At 49.5% G+C, this 21,709-nt stretch overlaps 1 protein-coding gene across 1 annotated transcript in view; it reads right to left on the bottom strand.

Moving 5' to 3' along the window:
- ARID3C (AT-rich interaction domain 3C) overlaps positions 1–21,474 on the bottom strand; it is a 234,885-nt gene extending 213,411 nt beyond the window's left edge. The window contains exon 1 of the mRNA XM_069745859.1: positions 21,086–21,474. Within this exon, the coding sequence (XP_069601960.1) occupies positions 21,086–21,124 (39 nt within the window). The 5' untranslated portion in view covers positions 21,125–21,474. The remainder of the gene's footprint in view (positions 1–21,085) is intronic.
- Between the last annotated feature and the right edge of the window lie 235 nt (positions 21,475–21,709).

The following is a 21,709-nucleotide window of genomic DNA, read 5'->3' as shown; positions in this document are numbered from 1 at the left end:
GGGATACAATGTATCACCTATAGGAAGAGGAGAACAACATAGTATATAGTATCAGATACAATGTATCACCTATAGGAAGAGGACAGCAACATAGTATATAATATGGGATACAATGTATCACCTATAGGAAGAGGAGAACAACATAGTATATAGTATGGGATACAATGTATCACCTATAGGAATAGGAAGATATCATAGTATATAGTATCAGCTACAATGTATCTCCTATAGGAAGAGAAAAGAAACATACTATATAGTGTCGGATACAATGTATCTCCTATAGGAAGAGGACAACATAGTATATAGTATTGGATACAATGTATCACCTATAGGAAGAAGAGAGAAACATAGTATATAGTATGGGATACAATGTATCACCTATAGGAAGAGGAGAGCGACATAGTATATAGTATCGGATACAATGTATCACCTATAGGAAGAGGAGAGCGTCATAGTATATAGTATCGGATACAATGTATCACCTATAGGAAGAGGACAACATAGTATATAGTATCAGATACAATGTATCACCTATAGGAAGAGGACAGCAACATAGTATATAGTATGGGATACAATGTATCACCTATAGGAAGAGGAGAGAAACATAGTATATAGTATGGGATACAATGTATCACCTATAGGAAGAGGAGCGCAACATAGTATATAGTATAGGATACAATGTATCACCTATAGGAAGAGGAGAGCGACATAGTATAAAGTATGGGATACAATGTATCACCTATAGGAAGAGGAGAACAACATAGTATATAGTATGGGATACAATGTATCACCTATAGGAAGAGGAGAACAACATAGTATATAGTATCAGATACAATGTATCACCTATAGGAAGAGGACAGCAACATAGTATATAATATGGGATACAATGTATCACCTATAGGAAGAGGAGAACAACATAGTATATAGTATGGGATACAATGTATCACCTATAGGAATAGGAAGATATCATAGTATATAGTATCAGCTACAATGTATCTCCTATAGGAAGAGAAAAGAAACATACTATATAGTGTCGGATACAATGTATCTCCTATAGGAAGAGGACAACATAGTATATAGTATTGGATACAATGTATCACCTATAGGAAGAAGAGAGAAACATAGTATATAGTATGGGATACAATGTATCACCTATAGGAAGAGGAGAGCGACATAGTATATAGTATCGGATACAATGTATCACCTATAGGAAGAGGAGAGCGACATAGTATATAGTATAGGATACAATGTATCACCTATAGGAAGAGGAGAGCGACATAGTATATAGTATTGGATACAATGTATCACCTATAGGAAGAAGAGAGAAACATAGTATATAGTATCGGATACAATGTATCACCTATAGGAAGAGGAGAGCGACATAGTATATAGTATGGGATACAATGTATCACCTATAGGAAGAGGAGAGCGACATAGTATATAGTATCGGATACAATGTATCACCTATAGGAAGAGGAGAGCGACATAGTATATAGTATGGGATACAATGTATCACCTATAGGAAGATGAAAGAAATATAGTATGGGATACAATGTATCACCTATAGGAAGAGGAGAGCGACATAGTATATAGTATGGGATACAATGTATCACCTATAGGAAGATGAAAGAAATATAGTATCGGATACAATGTATCACCTATAGGAAGAGGAGAGCGACATAGTATATAGTATCGGATACAATGTATCACCTATAGGAAGAGGAGAGCGACATAGTATATAGTATAGGATACAATGTATCACCTATAGGAAGAGGAGAACAACATAGTATATAGTATGGGATACAATGTATCACCTATAGGAATAGGAAGATATCATAGTATATAGTATCAACTACAATGTATCTCCTATAGGAAGAGAAAAGAAACATACTATATAGTGTCGGATACAATGTATCTCCTATAGGAAGAGGACAACATAGTATATAGTATTGGATACAATGTATCACCTATAGGAAGAAGAGAGCGACATAGTATATAGTATTGGATACAATGTATCACCTATAGGAAGAAGAGAGCGACATAGTATATAGTATCAGATACAATGTATCACCTATAGGAAGAAGAGAGAAACATAGTATATAGTATCGGATACAATGTATCACCTATAGGAAGAGGAGAGCGACATAGTATATAGTATGGGATACAATGTATCACCTATAGGAAGAGGAGAGCGACATAGTATATAGTATGGGATACAATGTATCACCTATAGGAAGAGGAGAGCGACATAGTATATAGTATCGGATACAATGTATCACCTATAGGAAGAGGAGAGCGACATAGTATATAGTATGGGATACAATGTATCACCTATAGGAAGAGGAGAGCGACATAGTATATAGTATCGGATACAATGTATCACCTATAGGAAGAGGAGAGCGACATAGTATATAGTATCGGATACAACGTATCACCTATAGGAAGAGGAGAGCGACATAGTATATAGTATCGGATACAATGTATCACCTATAGGAAGAGGACAGCGACATAGTATATAGTATGGGATACAATGTATCACCTATAGGAAGAGGACAGCGACATAGTATATAGTATGGGATACAATGTATCACCTATAGGAAGATGAAAGAAATATAGTATGGGATACAATGTATCACTGAGTATAATATGCACTCGTACAGAAAAGAAAGGAGGTAAAATATTATCTTTTCTTTTAGATTCTGAGATATGTTATCACGTCCCCATCAGGAGCATGTATATAAGTGTATACAGATGAAATGATAAAGATCTGCGCATACGACACTAAACCTGAATAGTAGGTATGCCGCTGTGTGCCATCAGATAATAAACTGCCGTAATAATATAATAATTACACAAAATAATACGATCAAATCAAAAACTAAAGAGTAAAACAAAACAGAAAACAAAATCTGAAATACAAAAACAACAAAAACATATCATTTAATAAAATGGGGAAATAAAAACAAAATAACAGTGAAAAATAACAAACGAATAAATATGTAATTGTAGAAAAATAAATTATAGAAATAATAATGAAAAAAAAGTAATAGGAGACAAAAAAAGAGAAAAGGAAAATAATCTAATAAAACAAAAAACAATATTAAAATGTAATAAAATTATACTGTTAATTAAAAAGGAGAATAAACAGGTAATGGAAGGATAATGATAATAATAATGTATTGATCAGAGTTTATATTAGGGAATATTGGCTGCCACTAAATATTATTAGAAATGTAATTTTCTTAATAATGCGATTTTCTTCGACTTCACCGCTCGCTCATATGAAGATGAAGACGTAAGAAACAATTGTAGAAATATATCTAATTTTGACAGCTGTTTATGAGACCTCCGGTTAGGAGCCAAAAGCGCAGGAAAGTGGCCAGAAATCGTCATGGAGCCCGACCACCGGGAGCTGTAATCGGAGCTGCGCCCCCCGGCCGTGGTCATCGGCCACCACCGCCCGTGAGGGGCACGAGGATTCACCAGGACGGTGAGGATGAAGTTAACGATCTGCTATATGCAGTAACCGCCACTATTATTTCAGTCCTGGGAATTCTCCGTTTTTCGGGACACGAGCGCCGGAGATTTAATCCCGCGTAATTCATTATTTTAATTAGAAAAATAAAATCTCTGAGCTACAGAACTGACGATCCCCAACCAGATAAATCAATGCGGTCACTTCCCCGCCGAGCTCCGCTCAATTCCACCATTTCACATTATTTGACGCGGAGGAAGAAAAAAAAAATCATTAAAACAATTTAACAAAATTAAAAGAGTTGATGGAACGACATCATCATCATCATAATAATAATAATAATAATAATAATAATAATAATAAAAAGTGACGGGTTTATGGGGCGCGACCCGCGGAGGGAAGGAAACGGCGGGCGACAAAGGGTGGAGGAGGACCCCGATAATACAGCGTTACTGACAATCATGGCCAGGAGTTATTGGCGTTCTTCTCGGAGGATTTCTGACACTTGCCGCTGACTTTTCAATGTGAAATAAAGTAATTTTATATATTTATTTTCCAATTTTACTTTCAATTTTTTTTTTTTAGAAATCTATAAACTTCACACAAATGTCCCCGGACGTTGGTCGTACGTGAGACGCGTAGGTGTCAGGCGTGTGCAGGGGGAGGACATGTTTACTAACACATATAGCGCTCGCCCCACACCATGATGATCTTTGACCACGTCAGTATTTATTTAATGGCACAATAAAGAATTAATAGATAAGAGAACACATAGCTGTCATGGATGCGGTATAAAGGGCACATGGGCTGCAGTCCGAGCCCCCTCCCCTATGTATAGCACCCGTAGTACCCCGTATACAGGGCAAAGGACCCCAGAAACACAGAATACCACCTCAGCCCCCCGGACCAAGAAACACACAGGACTCCATGTATAACCTCAGCCCACCGGACCAAGAAACACACAGGACTCCATGTACAACCTCAGCCCCCCGAGACCAAGAAACGCACAGTACTCCATGTAGAACCTCAGCCCCCCGAGACCAAGAAACACACAGGACTCCATGTACCACCTCAGCCCCCCGGACCAAGAAACACACAGGACTCCATGTATAACCTCAGCCCACCGGACCAAGAAACACACAGGACTCCATGTACAACCTCAGCCCCCCGAGACCAAGAAACGCACAGTACTCCATGTAGAACCTCAGCCCCCCGAGACCAAGAAACACACAGGACTCCATGTACAACCTCAGCCCCCCGAGACCAAGAAACACACAGGACTCCATGTAAAACCTCAGCCCCCCGAGACCAAGAAACACACAGGACTCCATGTACCACCTCAGCCCCCCGAGACCAAGAAACACACAGGACTCCATGTACAACCTCAGCCCCCCGAGACCAAGAAACACACAGAACTCCATGTACAACCTCAGCCCCCCGGACCAAGAAACACACAGGACTCCATGTACCACCTCAGCCCCCCGAGACCAAGAAACACACAGGACTCCATGTACAACCTCAGCCCCCCGAGACCAAGAAACACACAGGACTCCATGTACAACCTCAGCCCCCCGGACCAAGAAACACACAGGACTCCATGTACAACCTCAGCCCCCCGAGACCAAGAAACACACAGGACTCAATGTACAACCTCAGCCCCCCGAGAGCAAGAAACACACAGGACTCCATGTACAACCTCAGCCCCCAGGGACCAAGAAACACACAGGACTCCATGTACAACCTCAGCCCCTCAGACCAAGAAACACACAGGACTCCATGTACAACCTCAGCCTCCCGAGACCAAGATACACACAGGACTCCATGTACAACCTCAGCCCCCCGGACCAAGAAACACACAGGACTCCATGTACAACCTCAGCCCCCCGGACCAAGAAACACACAGGACTCCATGTACAACCTCAGCCCCCCGAGACCAAGAAACACACAGGACTCCATGTACAACCTCAGCCCCTCAGACCAAGAAACACACAGGACTCCATGTACAACCTCAGCCCCCCGAGACCAAGAAACACACAGGACTCCATGTACAACCTCAGCCTCCCGAGACCAAGATACACACAGGACTCCATGTACAACCTCAGCCCCCCGGACCAAGAAACACACAGGACTCCATGTACAACCTCAGCCCCCCAGACCAAGAAACACACAGGACTCCATGTACAACCTCAGCCTCCCGAGACCAAGAAACACACAGGACTCCATGTACAACCTCAGCCTCCCGAGACCAAGAAACACACAGGACTCCATGTACAACCTCAGCCCCCCGAGACCAAGAAACACACAGGACTCCATGTACAACCTCAGCCCCCAGGGACCAAGAAACACACAGGACTCCATGTACAACCTCAGCCCCCCAGACCAAGAAACACACAGGACTCCATGTACAACCTCAGCCCCCCAGACCAAGAAACACACAGGACTCCATGTACAACCTCAGCCCCCCGAACCAAGAAACACACAGGACTCCATGTACCACCTCAGCCCCCCGAGACCAAGAAACACACAGGACTCCATGTACCACCTCAGCCCCCCGAGACCAAGAAACACACAGGACTCCATGTACAACCTCAGCCTCCCGAGACCAAGAAATACACAGGACTCCATGTACAACCTCAGCCCCCCGAGACCAAGAAACACACAGGACTCCATGTACAACCTCAGCCCCCAGGGACCAAGAAACACACAGGACTCCATGTACAACCTCAGCCCCCCGAGACCAAGAAACACACAGGACTCCATGTACAACCTCAGCCCCCAGGGACCAAGAAACACACAGGACTCCATGTACAACCTCAGCCCCCCAGACCAAGAAACACACAGGACTCCATGTACAACCTCAGCCCACCGGACCAAGAAACACACAGGACTCCATGTACAACCTCAGCCTCCCGAGACCAAGATACACACAGGACTCCATGTACAACCTCAGCCCCTCAGACCAAGAAACACACAGGACTCCATGTACAACCTCAGCCTCCCGAGACCAAGATACACACAGGACTCCATGTACAACCTCAGCCCCCCGGACCAAGAAACACACAGGACTCCATGTACAACCTCAGCCCCCCAGACCAAGAAACACACAGGACTCCATGTACAACCTCAGCCCCCCGAGACCAAGAAACACACAGGACTCCATGTACAACCTCAGCCCCCAAGAAACACACAGGACTCCATGTACAACCTCAGCCCCCCAGACCAAGAAACACACAGGACTCCATGTACAACCTCAGCCTCCCGAGACCAAGAAACACACAGGACTCCATGTACAACCTCAGCCCCCCGAGACCAAGAAACACACAGGACTCCATGTACAACCTCAGCCCCCAGGGACCAAGAAACACACAGGACTCCATGTACAACCTCAGCCCCCCAGACCAAGAAACACACAGGACTCCATGTACAACCTCAGCCCCCCAGACCAAGAAACACACAGGACTCCATGTACAACCTCAGCCCCCCGAACCAAGAAACACACAGGACTCCATGTACCACCTCAGCCCCCCGAGACCAAGAAACACACAGGACTCCATGTACCACCTCAGCCCCCCGAGACCAAGAAACACACAGGACTCCATGTACAACCTCAGCCCCCCGAGACCAAGAAACACACAGGACTCCATGTACAACCTCAGCCCCCCGAGACCAAGAAACACACAGGACTCCATGTACCACCTCAGCCCCCCAGACCAAGAAACAGACAGGACTCCATGTACAACCTCAGCCCACCGGACCAAGAAACACACAGGACTCCATGTACAACCTCAGCCCCCCGAGACCAAGAAACACACAGGACTCCATGTACAACCTCAGCCCCCCGAGACCAAGAAACACACAGGACTCCATGTACAACCTCAGCCCACCGGACCAAGAAACACACAGGACTCCATGTACAACCTCAGCCTCCCGAGACCAAGAAACACACAGGACTCCATGTACAACCTCAGCCTCCCGAGACCAAGAAACACACAGGACTCCATGTACAACCTCAGCCCCCCGAGACCAAGAAACACACAGGACTCCATGTACAACCTCAGCCCCCCGAGACCAAGAAACACACAGGACTCCATGTACCACCTCAGCCCCCCGAGACCAAGAAACACACAGGACTCCATGTACAACCTCAGCCCCCCGAGACCAAGAAACACACAGGACTCCATGTACAACCTCAGCCCCCCGAGACCAAGAAACACACAGGACTCCATGTACCACCTCAGCCCCCCGAGACCAAGAAACACACAGGACTCCATGTACAACCTCAGCCCCCCGAGACCAAGAAACACACAGGACTCCATGTACAACCTCAGCCCCCCGAGACCAAGAAACACACAGGACTCCATGTACAACCTCAGCCCCCCGAGACCAAGAAACACACAGGACTCCATGTACCACCTCAGCCCCCCGAGACCAAGAAACACACAGGACTCCATGTACAACCTCAGCCCCCCGGACCAAGAAACACACAGGACTCCATGTACAACCTCAGCCCCCCGAGACCAAGATACACACAGGACTCCATGTACAACCTCAGCCTCCCGGACCAAGAAACACACAGGACTCCATGTACAACCTCCGACTCCCGGACCAAGAAACACACAGGACTCCATGTACAACCTCCGCCCCCCAGACCAAGAAACACACAGGACTCCATGTACAACCTCAGCCTCCCGGACCAAGAAACACACAGGACTCCATGTACCACCTCAGCCCCCCGAGAGCAAGAAACACACAGGACTCCATGTACAACCTCAGCCCCCCGGACCGAGAAACACACAGGACTCCATGTACAACCTCCGCCCCCCGAGACCAAGAAACACACACGACTCCATGTACAACCTCCGCCTCCCGGACCAAGAAACACACAGGACTCCATGTACAACCTCCGCCCCCCAGACCAAGAAACACACAGGACTCCATGTACAACCTCAGCCCCCCGGACCAAGAAACACACAGGACTCCATGTACCACCTCAGCCCCCCGAGAGCAAGAAACACACAGGACTCCATGTACAACCTCAGCCCCCCGGACAGAGAAACACACAGGACTCCATGTACAACCTCCGCCCCCCGAGACCAAGAAACACACACGACTCCATGTACCACCTCAGCCCCCCGGACCGAGAAACACACAGGACTCCATGTACAACCTCCGCCCCCCGAGACCAAGAAACACACAGGACTCCATGTACAACCTCAGCCCTCGGACCAAGAAACACACAGGACTCCATGTACAACCTCTGCCCCCCGAGACCAAGAAACACACACGACTCCATGTACCACCTCAGCCCCCGGACCAAGAAACACACAGGAGTCCATGTACAACCTCAGCCCCCCGAACCAAGAAACACACAGGACTCCATGTACAACCTCAGCCCCCCGGACCAAGAAACACACAGGACTCCATGTACAACCTCAGCCCCCCGGACCGAGAAACACACAGGACTCCATGTACAACCTCAGCCCCCGAGACCAAGAAACACACACGACTCCATGTACAACCTCAGCCCTCGGACCAAGAAACACACAGGACTCCATGTACAACCTCTGCCCCCCGAGACCAAAAAACACACACGACTCCATGTACCACCTCAGCCCCCGAACCAAGAAACACACAGGAGTCCATGTACAACCTCAGCCCCCCGAACCAAGAAACACACAGGACTCCATGTACAACCTCAGCCCCCCGGACCAAGAAACACACAGGACTCCATGTACAACCTCAGCCCCCCGGACCGAGAAACACACAGGACTCCATGTACAACCACAGCCTCCTGTACTGTCACTGTACCCCATATAAACAGCCTCCTGTACTGACACTGTACCCCATATACACAGCCCCCTGTACTGACACTGTACCCCATATACACAGCCTCCTGTACTGACACTGTACCCCATATACACAGCCCCATGTACTGACACTGTACCCCATATACACAGCCTCCTGTACTGACACTGTACCCCATATACACAGCCCCCTGTACTGACACTGTACCCCATATACACAGCCCCCTGTACTGACACTGTACCTACCCCATATACACAGCCTCCTGTACTGACACTGTACCCCATATACACAGCTCCCTGTACTGACACTGTACCTCATATACACAGCCCCCTGTACTGACACTGTACCCCATATACACAGCCCCATGTACTGACACTGTACCCCATATACACAGCCCCCTGTACTGACACTGTACCCCATATACACAGCCCCCTGTACTGACACTGTACCCCATATACACAGCCCCCTGTACTGACACTGTACCCCATATACACAGCCTCCTGTACTGACACTGTACCCCATATACACAGCCCCCTGTACTGACACTGTACCCCATATACACAGCCCCCTGTACTGACACTGTACCCCACATACACAGCCCCCTGTACTGACACTGTACCTCATATACACAGCCCCCTGTACTGACACTGTACCCCATATACACAGCCCCCTGTACTGACACTGTACCTCATATACACAGCCTCCTGTACTGACACTGTACCTCATATACACAGCCCCCTGTACTGACACTGTACCCCATATACACAGCCCCCTGTACTGACACTGTACCCCATATACACAGCCCCCTGTACTGACACTGTACCCCATATACACAGCCCCCTGTACTGACACTGTACCTCATATACACAGCCCCCTGTACTGACACTGTACCCCATATACACAGCCCCCTGTACTGACACTGTACCTCATATACACAGCCCCCTGTACTGACACTGTACCCCATATACACAGCCCCCTGTACTGACACTGTACCCCATATACACAGCCTCCTGTACTGACACTGTACCCCATATACACAGCCCCCTGTACTGACACTGTACCTCATATACACAGCCTCCTGTACTGACACTGTACCCCATATACACAGCCTCCTGTACTGACACTGTACCCCATATACACAGCTCCCTGTACTGACACTGTACCTCATATACACAGCCCACTGTACTGACACTGTACCCCATATACACAGCTCCCTGTACTGACACTGTACCCCATATACACAGCCCCCCTGTACTGACACTGTACCCCATATACACAGCCCCCTGTACTGACACTGTACCCCATATACACAGCCCCCTGTACTGACACTGTACCTCATATACACAGCCCCCTGTACTGACACTGTACCTCATATACACAGCCCCCTGTACTGACACTGTACCTCATATACACAGCCCCCTGTACTGACACTGTACCCCATATACACAGCCCCCTGTACTGACACTGTACCCCATATACACAGCCCCCTGTACTGACACTGTACCTCATATACACAGCCCCCTGTACTGACACTGTACCCCATATACACATCCTCCTGTACTGACACCGTACCCCATATACACAGCCCCCTGTACTGACACCGTACCCCCATATACACAGCCCCCTGTACTGACACCGTACCTCATATATACACAGCCCCCTGTACTGACACCGTACCCCATATACACAGCCTCCTGTACTGACACTGTACCCCATATACACAGCCCCCTGTACTGACACTGTACCTCATATACACAGCCCCCTGTACTGACACTGTACCCCATATACACAGCCCCCTGTACTGACACTGTACCCCATATACACAGCCTCCTGTACTGACACTGTACCCCATATACACAGCCCCCTGTACTGACACTGTACCTCATATACACAGCCCCCTGTACTGACACTGTACCTCATATACACAGCCCCCTGTACTGACACTGTACCCCATATACACAGCCCCCTGTACTGACACTGTACCCCATATACACAGCCTCCTGTACTGACACTGTACCTCATATACACAGCCCCCTGTACTGACACTGTACCTCATATACACAGCTCCCTGTACTGACATTGTACCTCATATACACAGCCCCCTGTACTGACACTGTACCTCATATACACAGCTCCCTGTACTGACACTGTACCTCATATACACAGCTCCCTGTACTGACACTGTACCTCATATACACAGCTCCCTGTACTGACACTGCACCCCATATACACAGCTCCCTGTACTGACACTGTACCTCATATACACAGCCTCCTGTACTGACACTGTACCCCATATACACAGCTCCCTGTACTGACACTGTACCCCATATACACAGCTCCCTGTACTGACACTGTACCCCATATACACAGCCCCCTGTACTGACACTGTACCCCATATACACAGCTCCCTGTACTGACACTGTACCTCATATACACAGCCCCCTGTACTGACACTGTACCCCATATACACAGCCCCCTGTACTGACACTGTACCCCATATACACAGCCCCCTGTACTGACACTGTACCTCATATACACAGCTCCCTGTACTGACACTGTACCCCATATACACAGCTCCCTGTACTGACACTGTACCCCATATACACTGCCCCCTGTACTGACACTGTACCCCATATACACAGCCCCCTGTACTGACACTGTACCCCATATACAGCCCCCTGTACTAACACTGTACCTCATATACACAGCTCCCTGTACTGACACTGTACCTCATATACACAGCCCCCTGTACTGACACTGTACCCCATATACACAGCTCCCTGTACTGACACTGTACCCCATATACACAGCCCCCTGTACTAGTAACATAGTAACATAGTTAGTAAGGCCGAAAAAAGACATTTGTCCATCCAGTTCAGCCTATATTCCATCATAATAAATACCCAGATCTACGTCCTTCTACAGAACCTAATAATTGTATGATACAATATTGTTCTGCTCCAGGAAGACATCCAGGCCTCTCTTGAACCCCTCGACTGAGTTCGCCATCACCACCTCCTCAGGCAAGCAATTCCAGATTCTCACTGCCCTAACAGTAAAGAATCCTCTTCTATGTTGGTGGAAAAACCTTCTCTCCTCCAGACGCAAAGAATGCCCCCTTGTGCCCGTCACCTTCCTTGGTATAAACAGATCCTCAGCGAGATATTTGTATTGTCCCCTTATATACTTATACATGGTTATTAGATCGCCCCTCAGTCGTCTTTTTTCTAGACTAAATAATCCTAATTTCGCTAATCTATCTGGGTATTGTAGTTCTCCCATCCCCTTTATTAATTTTGTTGCCCTCCTTTGTACTCTCTCTAGTTCCATTATATCCTTCATGAGCACCGGTGCCCAAAACTGGACACAGTACTCCATGTGCGGTCTAACTAGGGATTTGTACAGAGGCAGTATAATGCTCTCATCATGTGTATCCAGACCTCTTTTAATGCACCCCATGATCCTGTTTGCCTTGGCAGCTGCTGCCTGGCACTGGCTGCTCCAGGTAAGTTTATCATTAACTAGGATCCCCAAGTCCTTCCTCCTGTCAGATTGACACTGACACTGTACCCCATATACACAGCTTCCTGTACTGACACTGTACCTCATATACACAGCTCCCTGTACTGACACTGTACCTCATATTCACAGCCTCCTGTACTGACACTGTACCCCATATACAGCCCCCTGTACTGACACTGTACCTCATATACACAGCTCCCTGTACTGACACTGTACCTCATATACACAGCCCCCTGTACTGACACTGTACCCCATATACACAGCCCCCTGTACTGACACTGTACCTCATATACACAGCCCCCTGTACTGACACTGTACCTCATATACACAGCTCCCTGTACTGACACTGTACCCCATATACACAGCTCCCTGTACTGACACTGTACCCCATATACACAGCTCCCTGTACTGACACTGTACCCCATATACACAGCCCCCTGTACTGACACTGTACCCCATATACACAGCCCCCTGTACTGACACCGTACTCCATATACACAGCCCCCTGTACTGACACTGTACCTCATATACACAGCCCCCTGTACTGACACTGTACCCCATATACACAGCTCCCTGTACTGACACTGTACCCCATATACACTGCCCCCTGTACTGACACTGTACCCCATATACAGCCCCCTGTACTGACACTGTACCTCATATACACAGCTCCCTGTACTGACACTGTACCTCATATACACAGCCTCCTGTACTGACACTGTACCCCATATACACAGCCCCCTGTACTGACACTGTACCCCATATACACAGCCCCCTGTACTGACACTGTACCTCATATACACAGCTCCCTGTACTGACACTGTACCTCATATACACAGCCCCCTGTACTGACACTGTACCTCATACACAGCCTCCTGTACTGACACTGTACCTCATATACACAGCTCCCTGTACTGACACTGTACCTCATATACACAGCCCCCTGTACTGACACTGTACCCCATATACACAGCCCCCTGTACTGACACTGTACCCCATATACACAGCCCCCTGTACTGACACTGTACCTCATATACACAGCCCCCTGTACTGACACTGTACCCCATATACACAGCCCCCTGTACTGACACTGTACCTCATATACACAGCCCCCTGTACTGACACTGTACCCCATATACACAGCCCCCTGTACTGACACTGTACCCCATATACACAGCCCCCTGTACTGACACTGTACCCCATATACACAGCCCCCTGTACTGACACTGTACCCCATATACACAGCCCCCTGTACTGACATTGTACCCCATATACACAGCCCCCTGTACTGACACTGTACCCCATATACACAGCCCCCTGTACCTCATATACACAGCTCCCTGTACTGACACTGTACCCCATATACACAGCCCCCTGTACTGACACTGTACCCCATATACACAGCCCCCTGTACTGACACTGTACCCCATATACACAGCCCCCTGTACTGACACTGTACCTCATATACACAGCCCCCTGTACTGACACTGTACCCCATATACACAGCCCCCTGTACTGACACTGTACCCCATATACACAGCTCCCTGTACTGACACTGTACCTCATATACACAGCCCCCTGTACTGACACTGTACCCCATATACACAGCCCCCTGTACTGACACTGTACCCCATATACACAGCCCCCTGTACTGACACTGTACCCCATATACACAGCCCCCTGTACTGACACTGTACCCCATATACACAGCCCCTGTACTGACACTGTACCCCATATACACAACCCCCTGTACTGACACTGTACCCCATATACAGCCCCCGTCCCCGGCAGATGATGACACTGTACCTCATATACACAGCCCCCTGTACTGACACTGTACCCCATATACACAGCCTCCTGTACTGACACTGTACCTCATATACACAGCCCCCTGTACTGACACTGTACCTCATATACACAGCCCCCTGTACTGACACTGTACCCCATATACACAGCCCCCTGTACTGACACTGTACCCCATATACAGCCCCCGTCCCCGGCAGATGATGACACTGTACCTCATATACACTGCCCCCTGTACTGACACTGTACCCCATATACACAGCCTCCTGTACTGACACTGTACCTCATATACACAGCCCCCTGTACTGACACTGTACCCCATATACACAGCCCCCTGTACTGACACTGTACCCCATATACAGCCCCCGTCCCCGGCAGATGATGACACTGTACCTCATATACACAGCCCCCTGTACTGACACTGTACCCCATATACACAGCCTCCTGTACTGACACTGTACCTCATATACACAGCCCCCTGTACTGACACTGTACCCCATATACACAGCCCCCTGTACTGACACTGTACCCCATATACAGCCCCCGTCCCCGGCAGATGATGACACTGTACCTCATATACACAGCCCCCTGTACTGACACTGTACCCCATATACACAGCCTCCTGTACTGACACTGTACCTCATATACACAGCCTCCTGTACTGACACTGTACCTCATATACACAGCCTCCTGTACTGACACTGTACCCCATATACACAGCCCCCTGTACTGACACTGTACCCCATATACACAGCCTCCTGTACTGACACTGTACCCCATATACACAGCCTCCTGTACTGACACTGTACCCCATATACACAGCCCCCTGTACTGACACTGTACCCCATATACACAGCCCCCTGTACTGACACTGTACCCCATATACACAGCCCCCTGTACTGACACTGTACCCCATATACAGCCCCCGTCCCCGGCAGATGATGACACTGTACCTCATATACACAGCCCCCTGTACTGACACTGTACCCCATATACACAGCCTCCTGTACTGACACTGTACCTCATATACACAGCCCCCTGTACTGACACTGTACCCCATATACACAGCCTCCTGTACTGACACTGTACCCCATATACACAGCCCCCTGTACTGACACTGTACCTCATATACACAGCCCCCTGTACTGACACTGTACCTCATATACACAGCCCCCTGTACTGACACTGTACCTCATATACACAGCCCCCTGTACTGACACTGTACCCCATATACACAGCCCCCTGTACTGACACTGTACCCCATATACACAGCCCCCTGTACTGACACTGTACCCCATATACACAGCCCCCTGTACTGACACTGTACCCCATATACACAGCCCCCTGTACTGACATTGTACCCCATATACACAGCCCCCTGTACTGACACTGTACCCCATATACACAGCCCCCTGTACCTCATATACACAGCTCCCTGTACTGACACTGTACCCCATATACACAGCCCCCTGTACTGACACTGTACCCCATATACACAGCCCCCTGTACTGACACTGTACCCCATATACACAGCCCCCTGTACTGACACTGTACCTCATATACACAGCCCCCTGTACTGACACTGTACCCCATATACACAGCCCCCTGTACTGACACTGTACCCCATATACACAGCTCCCTGTACTGACACTGTACCTCATATACACAGCCCCCTGTACTGACACTGTACCCCATATACACAGCCCCCTGTACTGACACTGTACCCCATATACACAGCCCCCTGTACTGACACTGTACCCCATATACACAGCCCCCTGTACTGACACTGTACCCCATATACACAGCCCCTGTACTGACACTGTACCCCATATACACAACCCCCTGTACTGACACTGTACCCCATATACAGCCCCCGTCCCCGGCAGATGATGACACTGTACCTCATATACACAGCCCCCTGTACTGACACTGTACCCCATATACACAGCCTCCTGTACTGACACTGTACCTCATATACACAGCCCCCTGTACTGACACTGTACCTCATATACACAGCCCCCTGTACTGACACTGTACCCCATATACACAGCCCCCTGTACTGACACTGTACCCCATATACAGCCCCCGTCCCCGGCAGATGATGACACTGTACCTCATATACACTGCCCCCTGTACTGACACTGTACCCCATATACACAGCCTCCTGTACTGACACTGTACCTCATATACACAGCCCCCTGTACTGACACTGTACCCCATATACACAGCCCCCTGTACTGACACTGTACCCCATATACAGCCCCCGTCCCCGGCAGATGATGACACTGTACCTCATATACACAGCCCCCTGTACTGACACTGTACCCCATATACACAGCCTCCTGTACTGACACTGTACCTCATATACACAGCCCCCTGTACTGACACTGTACCCCATATACACAGCCCCCTGTACTGACACTGTACCCCATATACAGCCCCCGTCCCCGGCAGATGATGACACTGTACCTCATATACACAGCCCCCTGTACTGACACTGTACCCCATATACACAGCCTCCTGTACTGACACTGTACCTCATATACACAGCCTCCTGTACTGACACTGTACCTCATATACACAGCCTCCTGTACTGACACTGTACCCCATATACACAGCCCCCTGTACTGACACTGTACCCCATATACACAGCCTCCTGTACTGACACTGTACCCCATATACACAGCCTCCTGTACTGACACTGTACCCCATATACACAGCCCCCTGTACTGACACTGTACCCCATATACACAGCCCCCTGTACTGACACTGTACCCCATATACACAGCCCCCTGTACTGACACTGTACCCCATATACAGCCCCCGTCCCCGGCAGATGATGACACTGTACCTCATATACACAGCCCCCTGTACTGACACTGTACCTCATATACACAGCCCCCTGTACTGACACTGTACCTCATATACACAGCCCCCTGTACTGACACTGTACCCCATATACACAGCCCCCTGTACTGACACTGTACCCCATATACACAGCCTCCTGTACTGACACTGTACCCCATATACAGCCCCCGTCCCCGGCAGATGATGACACTGTACCTCATATACACAGCCCCCTGTACTGACACTGTACCCCATATACACAGCCTCCTGTACTGACACTGTACCTCATATACACAGCCCCCTGTACTGACACTGTACCCCATATACACAGCCCCCTGTACTGACACTGTACCCCATATACAGCCCCCGTCCCCGGCAGATGATGACACTGTACCTCATATACACAGCCCCCTGTACTGACACTGTACCCCATATACACAGCCTCCTGTACTGACACTGTACCTCATATACACAGCCTCCTGTACTGACACTGTACCTCATATACACAGCCTCCTGTACTGACACTGTACCCCATATACACAGCCCCCTGTACTGACACTGTACCCCATATACACAGCCTCCTGTACTGACACTGTACCCCATATACACAGCCTCCTGTACTGACACTGTACCCCATATACACAGCCCCCTGTACTGACACTGTACCCCATATACACAGCCCCCTGTACTGACACTGTACCCCATATACACAGCCCCCTGTACTGACACTGTACCCCATATACAGCCCCCGTCCCCGGCAGATGATGACACTGTACCTCATATACACAGCCCCCTGTACTGACACTGTACCTCATATACACAGCCCCCTGTACTGACACTGTACCTCATATACACAGCCCCCTGTACTGACACTGTACCCCATATACACAGCCCCCTGTACTGACACTGTACCCCATATACACAGCCTCCTGTACTGACACTGTACCCCATATACACAGCCCCCTGTACTGACACTGTACCTCATATACACAGCCCCCTGTACTGACACTGTACCCCATATACACAGCCCCCTGTACTGACACTGTACCCCATATACACAGCCCCCTGTACTGACACTGTACCCCATATACACAGCCCCCTGTACTGACACTGTACCCCATATACACAGCCCCCTGTACTGACACTGTACCTCATATACACAGCCCCCTGTACTGACACTGTACCCCATATACACAGCCCCCTGTACTGACACTGTACCCCATATACACAGCCCCCTGTACTGACATTGTACCCCATATACACAGCCCCCTGTACTGACACTGTACCCCATATACACAGCCCCCTGTACCTCATATACACAGCTCCCTGTACTGACACTGTACCCCATATACACAGCCCCCTGTACTGACACTGTACCCCATATACACAGCCCCCTGTACTGACACTGTACCCCATATACACAGCCCCCTGTACTGACACTGTACCTCATATACACAGCCCCCTGTACTGACACTGTACCCCATATACACAGCCCCCTGTACTGACACTGTACCCCATATACACAGCTCCCTGTACTGACACTGTACCTCATATACACAGCCCCCTGTACTGACACTGTACCCCATATACACAGCCCCCTGTACTGACACTGTACCCCATATACACAGCCCCCTGTACTGACACTGTACCCCATATACACAGCCCCCTGTACTGACACTGTACCCCATATACACAGCCCCTGTACTGACACTGTACCCCATATACACAACCCCCTGTACTGACACTGTACCCCATATACAGCCCCCGTCCCCGGCAGATGATGACACTGTACCTCATATACACAGCCCCCTGTACTGACACTGTACCCCATATACACAGCCTCCTGTACTGACACTGTACCTCATATACACAGCCCCCTGTACTGACACTGTACCTCATATACACAGCCCCCTGTACTGACACTGTACCCCATATACACTGCCCCCTGTACTGACACTGTACCCCATATACAGCCCCCGTCCCCGGCAGATGATGACACTGTACCTCATATACACAGCCCCCTGTACTGACACTGTACCCCATATACACAGCCTCCTGTACTGACACTGTACCTCATATACACAGCCCCCTGTACTGACACTGTACCCCATATACACAGCCCCCTGTACTGACACTGTACCCCATATACAGCCCCCGTCCCCGGCAGATGATGACACTGTACCTCATATACACAGCCCCCTGTACTGACACTGTACCCCATATACACAGCCTCCTGTACTGACACTGTACCTCATATACACAGCCCCCTGTACTGACACTGTACCCCATATACACAGCCCCCTGTACTGACACTGTACCCCATATACAGCCCCCGTCCCCGGCAGATGATGACACTGTACCTCATATACACAGCCCCCTGTACTGACACTGTACCCCATATACACAGCCTCCTGTACTGACACTGTACCTCATATACACAGCCTCCTGTACTGACACTGTACCTCATATACACAGCCTCCTGTACTGACACTGTACCCCATATACACAGCCCCCTGTACTGACACTGTACCCCATATACACAGCCCCCTGTACTGACACTGTACCTCATATACACAGCCCCCTGTACTGACACTGTACCTCATATACACAGCCCCCTGTACTGACACTGTACCCCATATACACAGCCCCCTGTACTGACACTGTACCCCATATACACAGCCCCCTGTACTGACACTGTACCCCATATACACAGCCTCCTGTACTGACACTGTACCCCATATACACAGCTCCCTGTACTGACACTGTACCCCATATACACAGCCCCCTGTACTGACACTGTACCTCATATACACAGCCCCCTGTACTGACACTGTACCCCATATACACAGCCCCCTGTACTGACACTGTACCCCATATACACAGCCCCCTGTACTGACACTGTACCCCATATACACAGCCCCCTGTACTGACACTGTACCCCATATACACAGCCCCCTGTACTGACACTGTACCTCATATACACAGCCCCCTGTACTGACACTGTACCCCATATACACAGCCCCCTGTACTGACACTGTACCCCATATACACAGCTCCCTGTACTGACACTGTACCCCATATACACAGCCCCCTGTACTGACACTGTACCCCATATACACAGCCCCCTGTACTGACACTGTACCCCATATACACAGCCCCCTGTACTGACACTGTACCCCATATACACAGCCCCCTGTACTGACACTGTACCTCATATACACAGCCCCCTGTACTGACACTGTACCCCATATACACAGCCCCCTGTACTGACACTGTACCCCATATACACAGCTCCCTGTACTGACACTGTACCCCATATACACAGCCCCCTGTACTGACACTGTACCCCATATACACAGCCCCCTGTACTGACACTGTACCCCATATACAGCCCCCTGTACTGACACTGTACCCCATATACACAGCCCCCTGTACTGACACTGTACCCCATATACACAGCCTCCTGTACTGACACTGTACCCCATATACACAGCCCCCTGTACTGACACTGTACCCCATATACACAGCCCCCTGTACTGACACTGTACCCCATATACACAGCTCCCTGTACTGACACTGTACCCCATATACAGCCCCCGTCCCCGGCAGATGATGACACTGGCGTCCACTTACCAGCCCGGATTTGCTGGCCACACTCGTGTTATCCACCATCCTGCTGTGCAGTAACCCGGCCAGCTCCAGAAATCACCGGCCCCGGTGCCGGCTGCTCGGTGGTGCTGGACCCGGTGCAGTCTCTTAGCTGCAGGATCCTGGCTGTCCCGGTGCCGGTAGCAGAGTTATCTGTGCTGGTGCCGGTGGTCCCGGTAGCTCTGTTGTGGCTCCACTTTCCTGTGTCCACGGTCCTGGATTCTTAGTGTCCTCAGTCCCGGTAGCTCTGGCTCAGCTGCACGGTCCCGGCTCCCCGGTGGTGTTATATCTTGTCAGTCCGAACCCTTCCTGGCTGTCCCGTATGTTGTCCGCACGGTGCCGGCTGTCCCGTATGTTGTCCGCACGGTGCCGGCTGTCCCGTATGTTGTCCGCACGGTGCCGGCTGTCCCGTATGTTGTCCGCACGGTGCCGGCTGTCCCGTATGTTGTCCGCACGGTGCCGGCTGTCCCGTATGTTGTCCGCACGGTGCCGGCTGTCCCGTATGTTGTCCGCACGGTGCCGGCTGTCCCGTATCCTGTCCGCACGGTGCCGGCTGTCCCGTATGTTGTCCGCACGGTGCCGGCTGTCCCGTATCCTGTCCGCACGGTG

The sequence above is a fragment of the Ranitomeya imitator genome, chromosome 1 (assembly GCF_032444005.1).
Source record: "Ranitomeya imitator isolate aRanImi1 chromosome 1, aRanImi1.pri, whole genome shotgun sequence".
Taxonomy (NCBI): Eukaryota; Metazoa; Chordata; class Amphibia; order Anura; family Dendrobatidae; genus Ranitomeya; species Ranitomeya imitator.
The sequence above is the reverse complement of the archived record's forward strand: the minus strand, read 5'-3'. Positions and strand labels throughout refer to the sequence as shown.